At 42.4% G+C, this 21,028-nt stretch overlaps 1 protein-coding gene and 1 long non-coding RNA gene across 2 annotated transcripts in view; one reads left to right on the plus strand and one right to left on the minus strand.

Annotated features, from left to right (window-relative positions):
- The window catches only part of P2RX7 (purinergic receptor P2X 7), a 47,472-nt gene extending 32,162 nt beyond the window's left edge, over positions 1 to 15,310 (plus strand). Inside the window, exons 9-14 of the mRNA XM_029922043.1 lie at positions 1,644 to 1,780; positions 8,592 to 8,682; positions 9,991 to 10,056; positions 10,142 to 10,291; positions 12,049 to 12,150; positions 13,901 to 15,310. Coding sequence (XP_029777903.1) covers positions 1,644 to 1,780; positions 8,592 to 8,682; positions 9,991 to 10,056; positions 10,142 to 10,291; positions 12,049 to 12,150; positions 13,901 to 14,395 — 1,041 coding nt within the window. The 3' untranslated portion in view covers positions 14,396 to 15,310. The remainder of the gene's footprint in view (positions 1 to 1,643; positions 1,781 to 8,591; positions 8,683 to 9,990; positions 10,057 to 10,141; positions 10,292 to 12,048; positions 12,151 to 13,900) is intronic.
- The window catches only part of LOC115277729, a 93,133-nt gene that overhangs the window by 51,684 nt on the left and 20,421 nt on the right, over positions 1 to 21,028 (minus strand). The window lies entirely within an intron of this gene.

Consider the following 21,028-nt stretch of genomic DNA (forward strand, 5'->3'; position numbering starts at 1 on the left):
TTAGTTGGAAGAGATGTTTTCCAAAGAAAACTCCACAGACTTTTACCAGGAGAACTGGATGCTGAGTGACAGAAACATCAGATATTCATAATAATATGTACAGTGTTTGGCTTAGTGCCAATAAGTGACCATTTTGATTTTCCATTATTATTTACCCTTTCTCCAAGTCAGAGTCTGCTTGTTACTTATCTTTTTATCCCTGGCATCTAGCATACTGTCTTAAAATACCATATTTCATCAATTCAAAGACATACTTTTTTCACATTTTAATATTTCTGAAATCAGGAAATACTTCACCTGCATGAAATTTCACAGTTTAATTGACAACATTTGTTATGCTCCTTCTCAGAGGAACATGAAAAGAAAATTATGCATCTGATAAGCACGGTATCTAAGATTCGGTGAAATATGATAGTCAGTGCTCAAAACATGTTTGTAGAAAGAAAGAAGTACCGAGTAGAGGTAAAAGATTAAGAGATTCCTTAGAAGTTCAGAGAAGGGAAAGGTCACCTTGAATGGAGAAGGATGGGGTGGCTGAATGGATAAGAAAGGATGCACGTTAGGAGTTAGAGGAGGATGAGGATTTAGCTAGAGAGATGGGTGGGAGAAATGTTTCAGTGGAAGAAAAGGTCAAGGGCCGAGACTTAAATGTTCAAAGTGTACCCCAGCAATTTCACTCGTAAGTAGACACCCAAGAGAATGGACCTCATCTGTCCACACAAAAGCTCGTACGGAAGTGTTCACAGCAGCACTATTCATAATAGCTAAAAGGTGAAAAAATCCAAATGTCTATCAAAGGATAAATGGATAAGACAGATGTAGTCTGTCCATACAAAGAAGTATTCTTCCACCACAAAAAGGAATGAAGAACTGACACAGGCTACAAATATGGATGAACTTTAAAAATATTATGCTTAGTGAAAGAAGCCAGACACAAAAGATCATGTATTATATGATTTCATTCATATGAAAGTTCAGAATAAGGAAGTCTGGAGGGACAGAAAGTAAATTAGTGGTTGCTTTGGGCTGAGAGAGGAGAGAAAGGGGTGTTGACTAGAAGTTTAGGGGTTTCTTTTAGAGGCAATGAAACTTGGAACGTTTATTATGGTGATGGTCACACATATATGTGAACATACCAGAAAGTGTTGAATTACACAATTTAAGTGCCTAACTTAACTGTGGGTGAACTGTATCTCAATAAATCCGTTTAAAAAAAAAGAAATAAAAATTCCAAGTTTTTTAAGGGAAAAGTGTAGACAGTTTGGGATAAGAGCTTTCTCTAGGGGGGTGTTGGGAGGTAAAGCGGAAAAGATGTGTGATGGGGCATCCTGAATTCCAGTATAACAAGCTTCAACTTCATCTTAATCAAGGCATTTGATTAAGGGAGAGATTCATTGAAAGTTGTGCTTTAGGAAAAGAAGTCCAGCGGTGTGTCCCAAATGGGAAGAAGAGCGGGGAGATGCATTTGCAGCCACTTGTGCGTGTTAGATGGGCTTGTGCACCCATGACTTGGAAATTTCACCCGTGTTTTCTGTAAAAAAGAAAACCTTTGCCTTAATGATCATCCTTATGCAGGGAGGGGTCTGGTGGCTGCGTTCCACATGCAGCAGGATTTACAGCCTGTGTCTCCTTGTCCTCCCCAGGGAGGAATCATGGGCATTGAGATCTACTGGGACTGCAACTTGGACAGCTGGTCCCATCGCTGCCGTCCAAAGTACAGCTTCCGTCGCCTTGATGACAAGACCACGAATGAGTCCTTGTACCCTGGCTACAACTTCAGGTAACAGCACTCCAGGTCAGACTGGCCACCACTGCGTCCGCGCGAACCTCTGGGCCAGACTGAATTGCATAACCAGCAGTCAGTGAGAATTAGTTTTGGTTCCCAAGGCAACAAGATAAATACAAAAATCCTCTAAGAGCTAGGGGATGACTGGATTTTTGTGTGAATTTTTTTCTTTTGAAAAAAAAAAAAAACAGAAACAAAAATGGGCAAACAGAGAACATTGAGAAGAGGGGAAAAATCACCCATAAGTCCTCAACCCTGAGATAATGAAAGATAGCCCTCCGGTGAATTTCCCTTCCTCTAGCTGACTCTTTCCTGCAGCTGCTAGGAGATCATATCATGCTCATAACCTGCTATTCTGTGGTGCGTTTGCTTTGCCATATCCTGGGCCACTCAGAATTCGTTGTGACCATTACGTTAATGATGCCAGTGGTGGGAGCGTAATGATATCAACAGCCACAACTTAGGGAGGGTCTTTCTATATACCAGGCCCTCGACGTCATCACCTCTCCACCTCATGTCAACCCTGGAAGGGGGATATTAGTGTTCCCAGGTAGAGCTGAGAAAGGTGAAATGATTTTCCCCAGGACCCACAGCTAACAGTAGCTCTGTAATCCTAACTAACCTAGGTCACTCTGACCCCCAAACCCATGTGCTTTTCCTTCCATCTCATGATTTTTCTCACCTGTGCCTCCATTACTGGACATTTGGGGCAGTTCCAATTTTTCTATGACAAATAATTCTATGCTGCACAATTGTGTACATAAATCTTTGAATTCCAGAGTATGTCGTTAGGATAAATTTCTAGAAGTAGAGTTATTGGATCAAAGGTTATTAACATTTTACCATAACCATATGCTTTAAATTTTTTTTTTCTAGAACTCTGTTTTTCATTTCTCAGTTTTATATTCGGTTCCTTCGCAAAGCCATCTATTACTGTTTTGGTGAGGTCCACTCTTACCTTATGGATCCTTTTCCTTCTGCCTGTTCTACTGTATAACCCCTTTCAAGCTTACCCATTACCTGTAGTAACTAGGGTGGGGTTTCCTCTTCTGAAGCTTTGGAGTATATTGGTGGGTTTCATCAGGAAAGACCTTGTGCCAAGTTCTGTGTGTACGTGGGATGTGGAGGCATTCCTCGGTGGAGATTATGTAATTTTGTAGCCTGCCAGGACTGTGTGGCATCTGTCCATTAACCAGCTTTGGGTTAATTTCTGGGCATTGGACATCTTCACTAAAAGTATCCCATCCCTGCTCCCTCGCTGTGCAGGGCTTGTGTAGCCTTGGCTCCCTTCCCCAGAAGTCTAAGACTCTAGCTCCTCAGATACAGATTTAATTGGGGTGCCCTAAAGGACAGACACACGGCCCCAGTTCCCCCCTCACTCATCTGTAGCACCAAGAAGATGTCTCCTTGTTTTGAGCTCAGTAATATATTAATATGACTTTAATATATTTCTGTATGGGAGGAGGTAGGCTTACTGTTCTAGAACATGTTAAAGACTGCTGACGCCACACTGCGTCCACACCTGCAGTCCTGTCTGACTTTTAAGGTTCTTTGTGGTGTACCTCGACCCTATAAGAATTGACTAGAATCCTGGTTCCTCTTCACCATTTAAACGGGCTGGTGCTGGTTTGGTGCTGACCTGCTATTGCTTCGACGCTGCACAGTTCACTCCTCTGCCGCTGGCTTTTCCCCAGTGGTGATCCTCTGCCATCCTAACTTAAGTTTCCATGTTACCTCGTATGTCTGGATTGTTTTTTCAGCCTGTCCCTACAACTCTGTCTCAGAACTAACTTGGTCTTTAAATTTGAGGCTCCAGGACCTCTCGTTGCTTCTGCGTGCTAGGCAGCTTTCAGCAACAGTAATTCTAGCTGATCATTTTGTGCCCTAGTTTCAGATACAAAGTAGGTTTATGCTGTTCCCTTTTCAGAAAGAGTTGCCAGCTACAGCCCTAGAATGGAGGCTGGCCACCATTTTGCCATGAAGCCAGTAGGAAATTGGTATCGGCATTCCTCATTTATTTACTCATCAAATATATATCAAAGAAAAATACTGTTGTGCCAGTGGGTATATATTGGTAAATGAAACAGACAAAGTTACTACTTAGCTTATTCTAATAGGGCATGAATATAATACGTAAGACAGAAATATAAGTAAATAAACTTTAAGAAGGCAACATCATTAGTCATCAGGGAAATGCAAATTTAAACCACAGTGAGATACATACCCCCAGAATTAGTAAAAATTTTTAAAAGCCTGGCAATGCCAAATGTTGGCAAGGAGGAGAAGCAACTGGAACTCTCCTATTTCCCTGGTGGGAGTGTGAGATGGTACAGCCACATTAGAGAACTATAGGGAGGATTCTTATAAAGTTAAACACACATCTATTCTATAATCCAGAAATCCCACTCTCAAGTGATTATAGGAAGCCTAGGTCCACACAAAGGTTTGTATATGAATGTTCACAATAGCCTTAGTCATAAGTACAAAAACCCAGAAACAACCCAAATGTCCAGCAACAGGTGCCCAGAGAAATAAATTGTGATATATTTACACAACAAAGCACTAGCTTGTACATGCAATGGCATAGAGGAGTCCCACCAACATTACGTTGAGGGAAAGGAGTCAGACCGAAACAAGTCAGACTGCATGATACCATTTATATGAAGTACAAGAAGAGGCAAAGCTTTTCCGTGATGATAAAAGACAACGGTGAGTGCTGGGCTGGGGAGTGAGCGACGGGGGAGGCAAAACAGGAACTGAACTGGTTGGAAAGGAGCACAGGAGAGTTTTCTGGAATAGTGGAATATTATAGATCTTGATAGGGGTAGGGGTATAGGTTATACAGTGTATTCGTTTGTCAAAACTCATCAAACTCAACTCTTAGGACTTGTGTACTTTATTATATGTAAATTATACCTCAATAGAGAAAACAACTCCAACAAGACCATTTCAGATGATGAAAATGCTTTGAAAACAATCAAGCAAAATACTGTGATGTAGGGTTGGGGCAGAGGTGGGTGGGGAGTGACCAGAGAAAGCTTCTTCGAGTTCAGGGTAGGACCCCTACAGATACCATGCACTTTCCTGAGGACTGTGCTTTCCTAGTTAAGAAGAAAAGCAACTGCACAGACAGGAGCCCATGTTAGAAGAATCATCTTGCAAATATGTGCAGGCTCTCTGAATACCTTTGGTATTAACGATCCCAAACAGCAGTTCTCACAGTGCAATTCCCAGCATCCGCATCACTTGGGAACTTGTTCGAAATGCAAATTCTCAGGCCCTGCCCTGGACCTACTAAAAAAGACACCCTGGGAATTGTCCTCACAAGCCCTCCAGGTAAGGGCCTCTCAAGTGTGAGAACCACTGATCTAGAACCTTGGAACTCAAAGTATGGTTCCGGGACCAGCAGCATGGGCCTCACCTGGGAGCCTGTTGTAAATGAAAAATCTCAGGCCCTATCCTTGATTTACTGGATTAAAATCTGCATTTTTTTAAGTTTATTTATTTGAGAGAGAGAGAATAAGCAGGGAAGGGAGGACAGTGGATCTGAGAGAGACTGATGGGCTCAAACTCACAAACTGTGGGATCAAGACCTAAACTGAAGTTGGATGCTTAACAGACTGAGCCACCAGGTGCCCCTCAAAATCTGCATTTTAACAAGATTCCCAGAAGATTCATGTGCACATGGAAGTTTGAGTTTATTTTTGTTTACTTGTTTTTTGCCTATACAATGTTTTGAAAGTTGAGGCATTCTACAGAAAATTCTGGACTTCCTACTTTTCTTGAAAGTGTAGCTATTTAGGGGTGAAAAAAAAACTAACAACTGTCAAAAAAAAAACTTGACAACTCTGGGTTCATACCCCACACAGCAAGACTCAGCTGGAGGTCTCTGTGGTTCCCTTTAGAAAGGGCATGTGTGTTTTTGGTTCACCACTGTCCCCACCACTCCTTATTGCCTTTTACTTGGCCTACATCACTCACTTCTGTCCTCTGCCTGGTCCCTGTAGGCATTTGAGTTTGAGACCCTTGACTAACGGCCAGCTGAGCTCAAAATACAGGATGCTTTTTGCCTCCTGTGGGTCAGTGGAGTTTCATCCCAGGCCCTGGAAGCAGCTCCTAGTTTAGGTAACATTTTGCTATCCCCCGCTGCTCTCCTGGACAGACTTAAGGCCATTAGCAAAAGACGGTTGGATCAGCGGTCCCCTGACTGTCTTCGCAGGCTCACCGGCTGGTTTCTTTTTCTTTTTCTTTCCTTCCTTTCTTCCTTTCTTTCTTTCTTTCTTTCTTTCTTTCTTTCTTTCTTTCTTTCTTTTTTTTTTTTTTCTTAGCAGTCTACAGAAGCACACAGGGCAAAGTCCCAAACTGATGTTAGCAAATGCACTTTGAGTCGCTGAGTTAAGCCTGAGAACATCAGCTCCTGGAGAGATCTGAGGTGGTTATGATGTTAATATTCTTTTAGAACAAAATGGTAAAGCACTTGTTGTCTGGAATGAGCACCAAAAGAAGTCTTTGACCAAAAATAAATTGTCAAGTCCTGATGGAAAATTGGACAGGTTATTTTCAAATAGCCACACAAAAGAAAAGAGAATTACAGGTTAAATGAGGTATATGAAAAATATATATAACTTCCAAAACACAGGAAGTAGAAGAAGTTGATCATATTACAGAATTTTGTCCTTTACCAAAAGATCCATGGCAAATGGTCCTTATTTGGTGAACATGTGATTCCGTTTATTTACAGCAAGTATAAAGTAGGGCAGACCCACACCGTATGCCCGATGCTCTTTTCTGGTTCAGAATGGGTATATCCATATGTTAGTTTCCTGTGCCTGCTGTGACAAATGACCACAGACTTGGTGACTTAAAACAACAGAAGTGCATTCTCTCAGTTCTAGAGGCCAGAAATCTAAAATCAAGGAGTCAGCAGGGACAAACTCTCTGAAGTCTCTAGGGAAGGATCCTTCCTTGCTTCTTCCAACTCCCTGTGGCTCTCCTGTTCCTTGACCTGAGGCCACATCATTCCAGTGATGGTCTTCCCTCTTTACGTGGGTTTCTCCTCTGTGTTTGTTTCAACTCCCCTCTCCTTTCTCTTCTAAAGACACCAGTCATTGGATCCACCCTAAATCCAGGATGATCCCATCTTGAGATCCTTAATCACATCTGCAAAGATCTTATTTCAAATAAGGTCACATTGACAGGTACAGGGGTTAGGCACTTGGACCTACCTTTTTGGGGAGCCATTATTCAAACCATTACAGCATGCAAAACGCATCCCGCTCAGAGCGTGGACCACTGACCACATGCACCATCCACCTGGCACCTTCCTAAGAACATTTCAGAACTTCTGAAACCACCCCCTGGAGGGTGAGGCCCAGGAATCTACCTTTGAACACACTTCCCATGTGATTTTTATCCTGAATTCAAGAACCACTGTACCAAGACCCTTTTGCTTTATGTATTAAAAAAAAAATAAATCACTCAATAGAGCAGCAAAAGAAAGAACAATCATGGAATGAGAACAATCAGAAGCAAAGAAATCAAACCCCCCCTGGCCAGAAATAGGTGTTGAAGCACCTGGGAATATCTACTTGGTCTCAACATCACGTTTTGAGAGTTAAGAGAAATTAGAGTTTCAAATGCTCCATAGTATATTCTGGAGGAGCATCTGTCTTCTTCTCTCTCTGCACCTGTAAATAGATTGCCAATTAATAACTCAGAAAGAAAATACCTTACCTAAAAACCACTACCAAAAGGTAGTATGAGGGAGGGACAGATTTAAAAGCTTTGTGAGGTATGTGGTTTAAGCCTTCCTAATTACCCATGAAAACAAAACATTCCGATTTTCCTGTTTGCAACACTGGGGAAAGCGGTGTATTTGGGGTGATTGTGATTTGTGCTCATGTCTTAATTTATAAAGGTGACTGAGTAATGACACGGAGAGATCACTGTCACTGAAAGAACTTTATTACTTACATTTCCCAAGACAAGGGGCACACCATGCCACAAAAGGCCACAGGGGGAGCACCGGATTTGGTCAGGAGGTGGCCCAGAGCCTTGGCTGTGTTCTCCAGGGGGCAGACAGGGCAGGGTCTGGCTGGCTTGAGTGCCATGGGCAGGCTCTGGGCTGCAAGAGCGGACCCAGCTGGCTGGTGCCTGGCCCTGGATGTCTTGGCGCCAGGGAAATACTGGCCAGGGATTGAAAGAGTGGTTGGGGATATGGATTTGGGATTGGTCAGAGGGTTCCTACCATGATTTTCACTCACTCACAAAAGCTGGATCCCAGGGAAGATATAAAAAATGTTGGCTGTCAGTTTGGTCCTGTGATAACAGATGCAAATAGACAAATACAGAATCTGAGAAAATACAATTAGAACAGATTCCTGAGGGGCGCCTGTCCCCATTCCAGCAGTTAGTATCTAAGATCTCCCCACCCCACTTTGTTCTAGAAGCCAAACTCTCTTAAGAAATAATCAGATTTGCTTGAAGCTATTCTTAAATTTTTCTCTGCTTATTGTGAATCCTGTATTGGTTAAAAATTGTTCACTTTAATCTTAAACGAAAAGCAGATTTTCTATCACTCTGTGATTGTGGAAGAAGAGGTGACATACAGAGATGGCTCTTCAGATTCAAAGGAGTAATCTGTGGGTTTGGATTATGTTCGCAGAGTAATCACTCTGTCCACTGCGGCAGAGCTAGAGGATGAACAAGGAAAACTAGCCCATCTCCTGTTTGGGGCTTTCCTTTCATAAAATACCAGCATGTTCAGAAAAAATCTTTATAAACATGGTTTCTTCTCCTCCCACAGATATGCCAAGTACTATAAGGAAAACAACATTGAAAAACGGACTCTGATAAAAGTCTTTGGGATCCGTTTTGACATCCTGGTTTTTGGCACCGTAAGTCTCTGCTCCCAGCCACTGGCACCTCCATTCCTGTGACTGTGTCCTGATGATTGCTGTAGTGCCTCAAGGGCTGAATGTTTCCACCATAGTCATTAGCTAGCACTGTGCATGTGGGATAAGAGGGGGAAGAAATGTCCTTGGGGTCCTGTCCATGATGAAGTCATCTGGTAAGTACAAGAAAGGGACTGGAAAAAAAAATTAATATTCAGTTAAAAAAAATACTCTGATGCTTAGAAAAGGAGAAAGAGAAAGAAATCCCTTTGCAACTTTGAGCCAATTCAAAGTGGCTTGGGGGGGGGATTTTTTTTTTAATCTCACATAGCTGAAAAACTCTGGGGCAGTTAGTTTCCAGGCTCCAGGCATGGCTGGATCCAGATGTTCAACTAACATCATTAGGAATCTGCCTCGCTCCATTTCTTATGTCTGTTCTCCTCTGTTTTGGCATCATCCTCAGCTGCCCGTCTTTACACAGTGGTTTTAGGCAGCTCCTTATACGTTGCTAGGTTAGCAATCTCAATGCAAAGAGAATGTGTCTTTACTAAAAGGTTCAGCAAACACCTCAGGCAGATGCCACTGGCTCTGACTGGCCCAATATGGGCCCCATGCCCAATGCTGAACTAACTGCTATGTTTAGATCATACCATACTCTCAATGGCTGATCTTGGACTTGCCCTGAACCAGCTCCTTGCCTGCAAACTACATGGACCAAGTATAGACAGAAACGGTTCTCTAAAGGAAAATTGGGGTGCTGTCTCCAGAAGAAGGAGGAAGGGGATGCCAGGCATGAAAATTTCATAGATACTCACAATGCCTTTTCCAACAGTGTATTATTTATGTCATATAGTGGTAAGCAGCACAAGAGTCAATGGAGCTAGAAGCTGAGAGGACAAAAAGACCACTGAGAAGAAAAACCACAAGGGCACCTAAGGGAAGACTGTTCAGACATTCCTTCCCTCTGCTTCCAAACTAACAGCAAACCATTTTTAGCTCAAACTTGTCTGAAACTTTCACCTTGTATGAAAAACCAACAAACTTTTAATGGTTCTCCTCTCAGTGTGTGGGTTCCAATGCTTCTTTGTTTAAAATACTCATGTTTTCAAGCACATCCCAGAAAGCAGAAGCAGGATGAATGGGAATCCTACTTTCATTCTCTGTGGCCTCTGTTGCCATGAACAACCTGGACGCATCTAAGGAAGTCACGGTCACAGACTCCCTCCTCTGCTGGAGCTAACAATTACATATTAGAGCAAACAAGCACTTCTCTGAATGTCAATGAAGTAACCTTTCCCATTCTGTTTTCAGGGAGGGAAATTTGACATTATCCAGCTGATTGTGTACATTGGCTCAACCCTGTCCTACTTTGGTTTGGTAAGAAATTCTTTCCCGCACTTTAGGAAAGTGATTTGGCAAAAAGAAATCTTACTAACATGGCCCTGGTCTGGGTTTTTCCCAGGCCACTCTGTTCATTGACTTTCTCATCAATGCTTACTCAAGTAAATGCTGCCGATCCCACATTTATCCATATTTCAAGTGCTCTGAATGCTGTGCAGTCAATGAATACTACTACAGGAAGAAGTGTGAGACCATCGTGGAGCCAAAGCCGGTAAGGCACGCTGTGTCAAGAGTTGCCAACACACCCAAAGAGTATGTCAGGTCACTGAGAACCATGCAAAAATAAGGCCAATATCAAAAGTGTAATTTCCCCAGTGGACAAGTCTCTGGGCTCTACCCTGATCCACCACTCTCAGATGAATCCCTTTGGTCTTAAGGAAGAACAGAAATAAAAATAAAGAGGCAAGATAGAGAGAGAACAAATTTTTATGGTCTAGAACTTGTCAATTTTGTCAGAGTTATTAATTTGGTTCTGCAAAAAAAAAAAAAGTATAATGACTTTAGAGAACAATTTGGCAGTATCTAATAACATTTAAGTGGGACATACTTTAAAGCCTGGCATTTTCACTTCTCCATGCCTGCCCTCAAGAAGCACTCATGTGAGTGCCCAAGCAGTACCATGTACACTTGGTCCACTGCAGCACTTTCAGTAACAGTGAAGAAAGAGCATCCAACAGGTGGATGGTGAAAGAAACTATGACCGGTCCATAGCAAGAAGTGTCAGGCACCAGCTTAAAAGAATGAGGTGGATAATAGTAAGAGCAAACATTTATATAGCACTTTAAAGTGCATCATATATATTAATTCATTGAATCTTCACAACAACCCTATAAATAGATGCTACTATCATCTTTCTAAAGATGAGGAAATTGAGGTGTAGGAGGGTTAAATAATTTGCCCAAAGTCATACAGCCCCAAGTTGGGAGAGCTGAAACTCCAACTTTAGGCAGACTGGTTTCAGAATCCAGCATCCACCTTCACAACCACTATGTCATAGGTACCAGCATGAGCAAATATCCAAAACGTGTTGTTGAAAGCAAAACGGCAAACTATAAAACAATATATATAGCATAATACATAGGGTAAAACACAATGACATATACTAATTTTATGTATTTTCTGCATGTATATTATATTTGTACACACACACACAAATACACACATATATTCTATATATCTTATATGTATTCTATTTTCCACATTTATTATACACATGCACATTTGTATATAGGGAGGGTGACATATGTACACTAAAAGGTACTGGACACACATAAAAGTGACAACAGTGATTCCTTCTACACAGAGCCTAGGATGGGGTCTTGTCAAAGGACATTGCAGCTCATCTGCATTGTTTTGACTTGCTTAATTTGGGTTTTACTAAGTAAGTCCCCTACACATGGCTCCATGATTTCCCCCAACCAAGGAGAAATCTCCAGTACTCAAAACAACAAAGAAGGTTTGTCTTTCCCTCATCCAAGAATATTATTGTTCTTTCCCAGCAGCTGAATGCATGATTCACTGGCCACTTATACAGTTTGAAATAAAAGTTCATGTTTGGAACTGAAAATAATTAACCATTTCATGGCCCAAGATGGGATGAAATTTGACAAGATAATAAATAGCTTAAGTTGCAGCAGTAAAATTTTCTGGAGCTATTCCATCTAGAGTAACTGAAATTGAGGAAACACAACAAAAGACTTTTACATCGCACGTGAGAGACATAAAACCAGTGGGCAGTAAGCCGGGGAGACTCCAAGCCCACATCTTACATGCATAGGGCTCCACGGCTAATTTACCTGTAGACTCAGACATCATTCATTCTTGGCGAGTGAGAGTTTTTGGTCAGCTTCTCTAACAGTCTGTCGTTCGGTAAATAGGAATAACATTTGCCTTTACATATGTTTCAGGTGTGCGGTTGTTGATAATTCTGTACAAAAATGAGTAAAAAATTTAGCCCTTTTTTCCTAGACATTAAAATATGTGTCCTTTGTGGATGAATCCCACATTAGAATGGTGGACCAGAGGCTACGTGGGAGAAGTCTGCAATATGTCAAAGGTGAAAAAGTCCCAGTAAGTTAAGACATTGTTTTTTTTTTTAAGAAAAGCCACTATTAAATATAAATATATCTATAAATTTGGGTAAGTCACAATTGACGAATTTTAACACAATTAAGTACAAGTAACCAGCACTCAGAATATTATTAGCAGAAGCACTTTTCATGCTTCTACCCAATCACACTACCTTCCCTTAAAAGTCATCATTATCCTATATCCAAAGGTTAGTTTTATCTCTTCCAGAATATTATAAAATTTGAATCCTGTATGTATTTAGTATATGTTCTGGCTTCTTTCATTCAACATTATTTTTGGAGTCCTCCATGACACTGAATAGAACAACAGTTCATTCTCATCACATATCATTTCCATTTTATAACCATCTAATTTATTTATCCCTTCTATTGCTGATGGACATTTGAGGTAGTTTCCAGTTTGGAGCTCATGCCAAAAAATGCTACCATGGTAAACATATGGTGCCTACAAGTAGAACTGCTGAATCAGAATTCTGGCAGGCATATGATGCTACCAAACCATTCTCTAAAGGGGGTGTTTTTTTAAAAAATATTATTATTTATTTTGAGAGGGGGAGGAGCAGAGACAGAGAGAGAGAGAGAGAGAGAGAGAGAGAATCCCAGATAGGCTCCAAGCTGTCAGCACAGAACCCCATGCAGGGCTCAATCTCATGAACCATGAAATCATGACTTGAGCTGAAATCAAGAGTCAGTCACCTGACTCAGCCACCCAGGCACCCCTAAAGGAAGTATTTTAATTCCCACTCACCTCAGCAGCTCTGTTTGCTGGATGTCTTAACTAACTGTGTCATTTCTACAGCTGCCATAATAAGTCACCACAAATTAAGTAGCTTAAAACAACAGAAATTCATTCTCTCACAATTCTGGAGGCTGGAAGTCTGAAATCAAAATGTTGGTAGGGCTCTGCCTGAATGCTCCAGGGAAGGATCCTTCCTTGCCTCTTCCAGCTCCTGGTGTTTATTACACCTGCTAGGACTTCTGGTACAATACCGATTAGATCCTGTAATAGCAAGCCTCTTTGCTGTAGGGGTTTTTTTTTTTAAGTTTATTTTTGAGAGAGAGAGGTACCAACTCAAACTCTGTGAATGAAGGTCTATGCTACAAAGAACAGATATAAATGATGGCAATTATGGTAACTTCTCTTGGAGGATAGCAAATGGAAGAGAGAGCCTGGTGGAAAGGGAGAGAGCAGAGCAAAGTCAACAAACATTGACTGCCTACAATGTGCTGGGTGCCATCCTAGGCACTGGGGACACCGCAGTACAGTAACAAAACAGACAGGGCCCCCGATTTCATGTGGAGGAAGAATCATCAGGTGAACATATCAATTAAGAAGATTATTTCAGATAGAGACAAGGACAATGAAGAACACAGGACCTCATGATGCGCTAATAAAATGACGGGGGTGGTGGGGAACTTCCTAGATTGGGTGGTCAGGGCAAGAAGGTCTCTCTGGAGAGGTGACATCTGCCTTGAGGTCTGCCTGTTCTGAATTCCACTTTCCTAATCTGTCAAATAGAGACAAGGACATATCTCTCATGAGGTTCTTCAAAGGCTAAATGAGGCGAGTTTATAAAACACTAGCAGTCTTGATACATACATTTGATAAATAAGAGCTACTAGTATGCATGGGGTATTAGGTGTAATTTTATAAATTAATAACAAAATCAGACAACCTAGAAACCTTGGGGTTGTCATTGCTGATGGGCTTGGAAACTTGACTTTTTCAGAAACCCTCAATGGACTTCACAGACTTGGCCAGGCTGCGCCCATCTCTCCGTGACCCATCCCCTATTCCTGGACAACCGGAGGAGATGCAGCTGTTACGTGAAGACGTGTCTCCTAGATCCGGCGACAGCCCCACATGGTGCCAGTGTGGACACTGTCGCCCGTCCCAACTCCCTGAGAGCCACAGGTGCCTGGAGGAGCTGTGCTGTCGGAAAAAGGCTGGTGCCTGCATCACCACCTCAGAGCCTTTCAGGAAGCTCATCTTGTCCCGGCGCGTCCTGCAGTTCCTCCTGCTCTACCAGGAGCCGTTGCTGGAGCTGGACGAAAACGCCAACAGCCGGCTGCGGCACTGCGCCTACAGGTGCTACACCACCTGGCGCTTCGGCTCCCAGGACCTCGCCAACTTTGCCATCCTGCCCAGCTGCTGCCGCTGGAGCATCCGGAGAGAGTTTCCCAAGAGTGAAGGCCAGTACAGTGGCTTCAAGAGTCCTTACTGAAGGCACGGGGATGAGCAGTCATGTGAACATGACCTTTGCACCCTGCGCTTGACCTGCAAAGATCTGTGGCCAAATTTTCAACCAAAGGGAAATGTGTTTTCTTCTCCTGCAGCTCTATGTGTGTCAGAGAGCAGATGGAACAAACAGGCATGTCAGCCGGAACCCCTCAGCATGGGCCCTGAGTCAAGAGATCCAGATTGACATCTCAATTCTGTCCCTCGGAAGCTGAGTGATCCCAGGCCTTTAACTTCTGTACCTCAGTGGCCTTATTACTCAACCTATCTCACACAGAGAGATACTGGGAGGACCAACTGGGAGAGTGTACATGAACTTTCTTGTTCATGCATGAAGAGCCTTATAAGGCCAGAGAAGGATAATCCACAACTATGAACAAACCCTTTGGGGGCTGGATGGAGAATGCGCATGATTAAAAGTGGCCACAAATTCTGTGGCCCTGGTCCCTCAGAACCTGAGGGCTATGTCTCCTCCCCTGGCATCTGGGCAGCTCTGATCACTTTATCCAATACTAGAAGTGACACTGTGCTAGTTTGGGGATCTTGGTCTTGAGGCTGACAGCTTCCACCTCCTGCCCCCTGAGGTGTCTGCTGTGAAGGAAGCTAGCCCCGGTACTAAAGTCATTCCTGAGACCACCCTGTCCCGGGGAAGCTCAAGAAGCCACTTGGAGAACAGAGATGTCCAACCAGTCCCCAGCTTTCTGGCTTCCAAACCCGGTCACTAGACATGGGAGCAAAGCCTTCAGGTGACTCCACACCCAGCTCACACACTACTGCAACTGCATGAGACGCCTCCCAGGGAACCCACAGAACAAAATTGTTGCTCTTGTTGTTTCAAAGTTTATTTATTTATTTTGAAAGAGAGAGAGAGCAAGCACGTGCAAGTGGGGGACAGGAAGAGAGAGAAGAGAGAATCCCAAGCAGGCTCCACACTGTCAGCACAGAGCCTGGCAGAGGCCCAATCCCACGAGCCCGAGCTGAAACCAAGAGTCAGACACTTCACCGACTGAGCCACCCAGGCGCCCACAGAATTGCTTTAAGCCACTAAATTTGGGTTGTTTGTTACACAGCAATAGATGACTGGGACAGAGAGCAAGCCTGACTCACTGGAACAGAGGCTCAGCCTATACCTGGACCACCATGGAAGTTCCTTAGGGGTTTAGGTGTCTGTTTAGCAATTCTATCAAGGCTGTGGTCCAAATCAGGTAACCCACCAGACCAGCTCTGAAATCCATCCAAACTTACTGCTGAGCTACCCAATACATTCTAATCCACATCCTATTTCTCTGACTGGAAGTAGCTACTGCTGTTAAGCCTTTAACATCCTGTACTTTGTACATAGAATGAATGAGGTTTGAATGCTCCTTATAAAGTAACTCACACCCAAACCTTTCTTATTTCTATATATTAACTGCTAATAATATGAAAATGAAGAGTCAAGCAGTTTTAGGATCCTCCTTCAGGATTTCCTTTTCATGGTTTTGGTACTAGAATTAATTATTTCTAAACTATTTTAAAGAATAAATAGAGGGGCGCCTGGGTGGCTCAGTCAGCTAAGCCTCCGACTTTGGCTCAGGTCAGATCTCACGTTCGTGGGTTCGAGCCTCGCATCAGGCTCTGTGCTGACAGCTAGCTCGGAGCCTGGGGCCTGCTTCCGGTTCTGTGTCTCCTTCTCTCTCTGCCCCTCACCCTCTCATGCTCTGTCTCTCTGTATCAAAAATAAAATAAAACATTAAAAAAAAAGAATAGAGACCCCTATTAAACACTGTGACTAGTGAAAGATCTGTGATTTTTTTAACACATATTCCAAGATTTGCCATTTTGATACTTTGTGAAAACCAGATGCTTTCTACTGTGTTAATAATGTAAAGCAAATATGAACAAAACACTTCTTTATTTTGATCCAGGATTTTATCTGGCTTTAAACTCAGGAATAAGCTTGGCCAGACTGAACTTTCATTTTTGCTACTGTTCAGAAATAGATTATATAGGACTTTATATATATATATATATATATATATATATATATATATATATATGAGATCTTTTTGAAAAGTGAATGATATATTACTTGTTCAGAATTTAAACATTTACTCCTGGAATTCTATGTAAGAGCGACAGATTTCCATTCTGATAACCTCTGAGCCTTTATACTTTTTTTGAGTTGTTTTTGTTTTTGTTTTTTGTTCTTTGGTGCCTTCTCCCTAGTGTGTTTCTATCACCTCTAGAGGCCACAAATGGAGTCAGAAAGTGGAATGACAGGCAGTCACTGGATCCCCCAGCTTTTTTCTTCCACCTTCCTCACGGATGCTTTAGGTGAGAGGGTGATGTGTTATGTCAGCTGTGTGTAAAATGTCTGACACTTCCTGCAATAACATGCACCAGTTTGTATCTTGTTTTTAGCCTACTGCATAAAGTAACGTCATCAGCAAAGGCATCCCAAGGAGAATCACCCTTTGTAGGGTCTGCTTCCTTGTACTTATGTGCCGGTTAGTCACTGTTTCCTGTCTGTGCTCATGCTTTCTTGTAACCGTTGGCTGATTTCATGTAGCATTGGTAATAAACTTGCATTCCTCTCTTCAGAGGGGACAAGTCTTTAAAAACGTCTTAATTCTAGCTTGGCAATGTACATGTCTTAACTAGACTGTTTTGATAATAAAAAGTAATGTACAATTTCTGATTACTGAAGTGCTCCTTTTACTTCCTTTTCTCAGGAGATCCCCAAATCACAGTTCATTCATTGACACATTCACTCTACATATATTCACAGAAGCACTATGACATAATAAGATACATATTTGGTGTCTATTCCCAGTTCCTGATACCAAAAGATACACATTTGGTCTCTGTTCCCAGAGCTCCTAAATCCCTTGGAATTTTCTGGCTGTTAAGAGTATCCTGTATTCTAATGAGGCAACTCTTGGTGGGCTCCTAACTTCAGGACAGGGACAGGTAACCAGAAAGACCAAGCCGTGACCAGAAGCTTAGAACTTTGAGACCCACTCCACATCCTCCCAGGTGGAGACAGGTTGGAAATTGAGTTAATAACTGATTGTGCCAACATGATGAAGCCCCCATAAAAATGTCTAAATTATGAGATTTGGAGACCTTCTGGATTGAGCTTCATCAATCCAGAAGCTGGAAGGGTGGTGTTCCCCAGCTCCACAGGGACAAAAGTATCTGTGCTCAGGACCTGTCAGGACCTTGCTCTATGTCCTTCTTCATCTGGTTGTTCATCTGCATCTTTTATTATATCCTTTATAATAAACCAGTAAATGTAAACAAGTGTTTCCCTAAGTTCTATGAACCATTACCGCAAATGATTGAACCTGAGAATGGGGTTATGAGAACCATCAATTTCCAGACAGTTGGTTGGAAGTACAGGTGAAATCCTGGGACTTGTGACTGGCATCTGAAGTAGGGGACAATCTTGTGGGACTGAGTCTTAACCTATGGAGTCTATGCTAACTCCAGTAGTTAATGACACAGTTGAATTGTAGAACACTCCGTTGGTGTCTGGAGAGTTGGAGAATTGGTTATGTGAGAAAACCTCACAACCATTTGGTATCTGAAGTGTTATGAGTAGAATATAGGAAAGCAAGTTTTCTTTTAAGCACTCACTAGACACCAATAACAGATAAGGTTGCTCTGTCATGGAGATTTGAGGAGATGGACATGAATCAAATCATTCAAACACAAACTTGTATCTTGTGATGAGGATCATGATAAAGAAGAAAAATGATGCTCTGAGAGCCCAAAATAGGGAAATTTGACCTCTTTGGGGAGATCAGAGATGTCCTCCTTGAGGATGGAGCCCTTTAGCTGAAATCTAAAGGATAAGTACTAGATAACTAGGTGAATAGGGTGGGAAAGGGCATTCGAGGCAGAGAGACTAGCACGTACCAAGGCCCTGGGGCAGAAAAAGCATAGCAGGTTTATAGAACTTAAAGGAGACCCTGATGTCTAGTTCATAGATAGAAAGGGGAAGTGTAGCATGAGATGAGACTGACAGGCAAGCAGGGGCTGGACTGCATTCAGCCTTGCAGGCCCTGGCAACGAGTTTTATCTTTATCCTAAGATCAATGGACAGCCATTGGAGGGTTTTAAGTAGCAGCCTGGTAAGATTATATCTAGTTTTTAAAAGAGCATTCTTTTTTTTTTTTTTTTGAGAGAGAGTGAGCAGGCAAGAGGAGGAGAGAGAGAGAAGGAGAGAGAGAGGAAGAGAGAATCTTAAGCAGGCCCAACATGGGGCTCAATCCCACGACCCTGGGATCATGACCTAAGCTGATGTTCATGACCAAGAGTCATATGCACAACTGACTGAGCCACCCAGGCACCCCCTTAAAAGATCATTCTGACTGCTGTGTGGAGAATGAATGAGGAGTGGCAGTAAATGCAATCCTAATTTTTATTTCAGTCTTTCCCTACTCCATGAAACATTTACCCTAAATTGCAGTAAAATGAACTGATTCTTTTTTCTCTCCTCTTCATCTTGCGAAGTTACAGAAAGATGGGCCACAAGAAAAAAAGGAGGCAAAGGTTTAGCTTGCCTACATTTTTAGGGTATTTCCTGGCCCCACGTTGAGGGGATGAGACCACTTGTTGAGGTTCGGGTCAGGGGTAGGACTGCAACAAATCTAGAGACAAGTGGCAGCAGTCAGCAGAGCCTGCCAATGTGTTTCACCCTACTGTATGGCCTAACGCTGAGGTGAAATATTACAGGCCGGCTTGACGTTTGGTGAGATCAGGAGAGCCTAGTGGCTTAAACGCAAGTTCCCCTCCCCAACCTGTTCCCATGGAAGAAGTCACCTAGACAAATGACCTTCTTTGGCATATGGAACAGATGCACTTTATGCTGACCCCTGAGTAGTGGGTTTGAGTTCTCCACCACCCACGGAATTATCCAAAAGACAATCACATCCTCCCGTGGGGACCACAGGGCACCTCACTCCCATGACACTGCAAAGCACGCCTGCCTCTCACTGCCTCTGGTTGTCCACTCTGTTCCCAAATGCAGCCCTCTGACCTGTGATTATGTGACTAATAAACTGGTGCCAATTTCATCTGTGTAGTGTTGGGTGTCATGCATTCTGCCATCTCCATGACATTAGGGGGGGAATCCTTCCCTCACCAAGGGGGCAAAATGGGGTGATTAAAGCACCCCCTAACTCCTGCAAACTGGCCGGCCTCAAAAATTAAGACGCTTGTTGTAGCTTCTGTGTATTCATTGTCTGCATGAAGAAACTGGGACCACTACTCTTTTATTCAAATGAGCCAAATGTGTGGACTGGGTGTGGTCTCACTTCCTACTGCTTGTATATTTCTCAACCATATTCTCATCCCATGCAGTCGTCAATCTGGGAGTCCCAGGTATCCCCTAACTCACTTCTGCTCTCTTTGGAAGAGATCACTATCTTCTGTTTTTACTGTGATCGTTCCGATTCCTCTTTTTCAGTCCCAGAAGGGTTACAAATTATGTTTCCAAAATAAATGATGATCCATTGAGATGATTTTGCATTTCTAGCATCCTTAGTTCCTCTTACTTGTCAAGGTCACATGAGACTGAGTGTTCTGGAATCAGTGGAGGAGTTAGCCAACACTGACTGGCCATTTTAACCAAATCATTGCCAATCTTTTTTTTTTTTTAAGTTCATTTGAGAGACAGAAAAAGCAGGGGAGGGGCTGAGAAAATGGGAGAGAGAGAAAATCCCAAGCAGGCTCTGCACTATCAGTACAGAGAATGACAGGGGGCTTGAACTCACAAATGGTGAGATCATAACCTGAGCTGAAATCAAGAGTTGGAGGCTTAACCAACAGAGCCATGCAGACGCACCTAAACAAATGCCATTTTTGACAAGGTTGGATAGGTGCCTTAAGCAAGCTTGTTGAGTATGGTAATTTACGAGTTATATTTTATTTCCCTAAGCAAAAAGTAAACTCCTTGAAGGCAAAGGGTTCATCTTGTTTGAGGTCCATTACATGCCTAGTCCAGTACAGTGGTGCAGTGGGAAGAGACTCTGGAAACCGGCCACCTGAAGTCCAACCCTGTTGACTCACTAATGAGCTCAGTGGCCTCAGGCAATGTATCCAATTCTTAGACTCCTCAGTTGTGTCTTTGTGTCCAAGGATTGTTTTAAGTCTTAAGTATTATACATTCCGTCAAGGACAGAAATTACATGCTGGCTTTTTTTTTCCCCTAGGGAGTGTGTCTTAGGTTTTTCCCTTATTATTCTCTTTACTTTTTTTTTTTCCCTCTTCTTTTTTTGGTGATGGGGGTGGTTATGTTTAAATGAAGTTGCTTTTACAGCACCAAAGACTTAATCATCCATTTCCTATATAAAAGGTAGCAACTTTTTGCATGGACTTCAAGTATACTGTAGTATAGAGGTGGAATTTAAGGAAAGGTATTAAGCAGGCTGAGTTTTAGCTTATGGGCAAGTAATAAATTGTATCATGTATCTTGAATGTATCATAGATAAGCTGCTATATAACGATTGCCACTTCAGATAGCTGTGAAATTAGGTGATTAACTAGTTGGTACTTAACCTTCTAATTTCTGTATAAGTCTAATTACATGAAATAGAAGTGGGGGTTTTGATTTTTTACTTTGCTTATCCAT

This window comes from Suricata suricatta, chromosome 14, assembly GCF_006229205.1.
Source record: "Suricata suricatta isolate VVHF042 chromosome 14, meerkat_22Aug2017_6uvM2_HiC, whole genome shotgun sequence".
Taxonomy (NCBI): Eukaryota; Metazoa; Chordata; class Mammalia; order Carnivora; family Herpestidae; genus Suricata; species Suricata suricatta.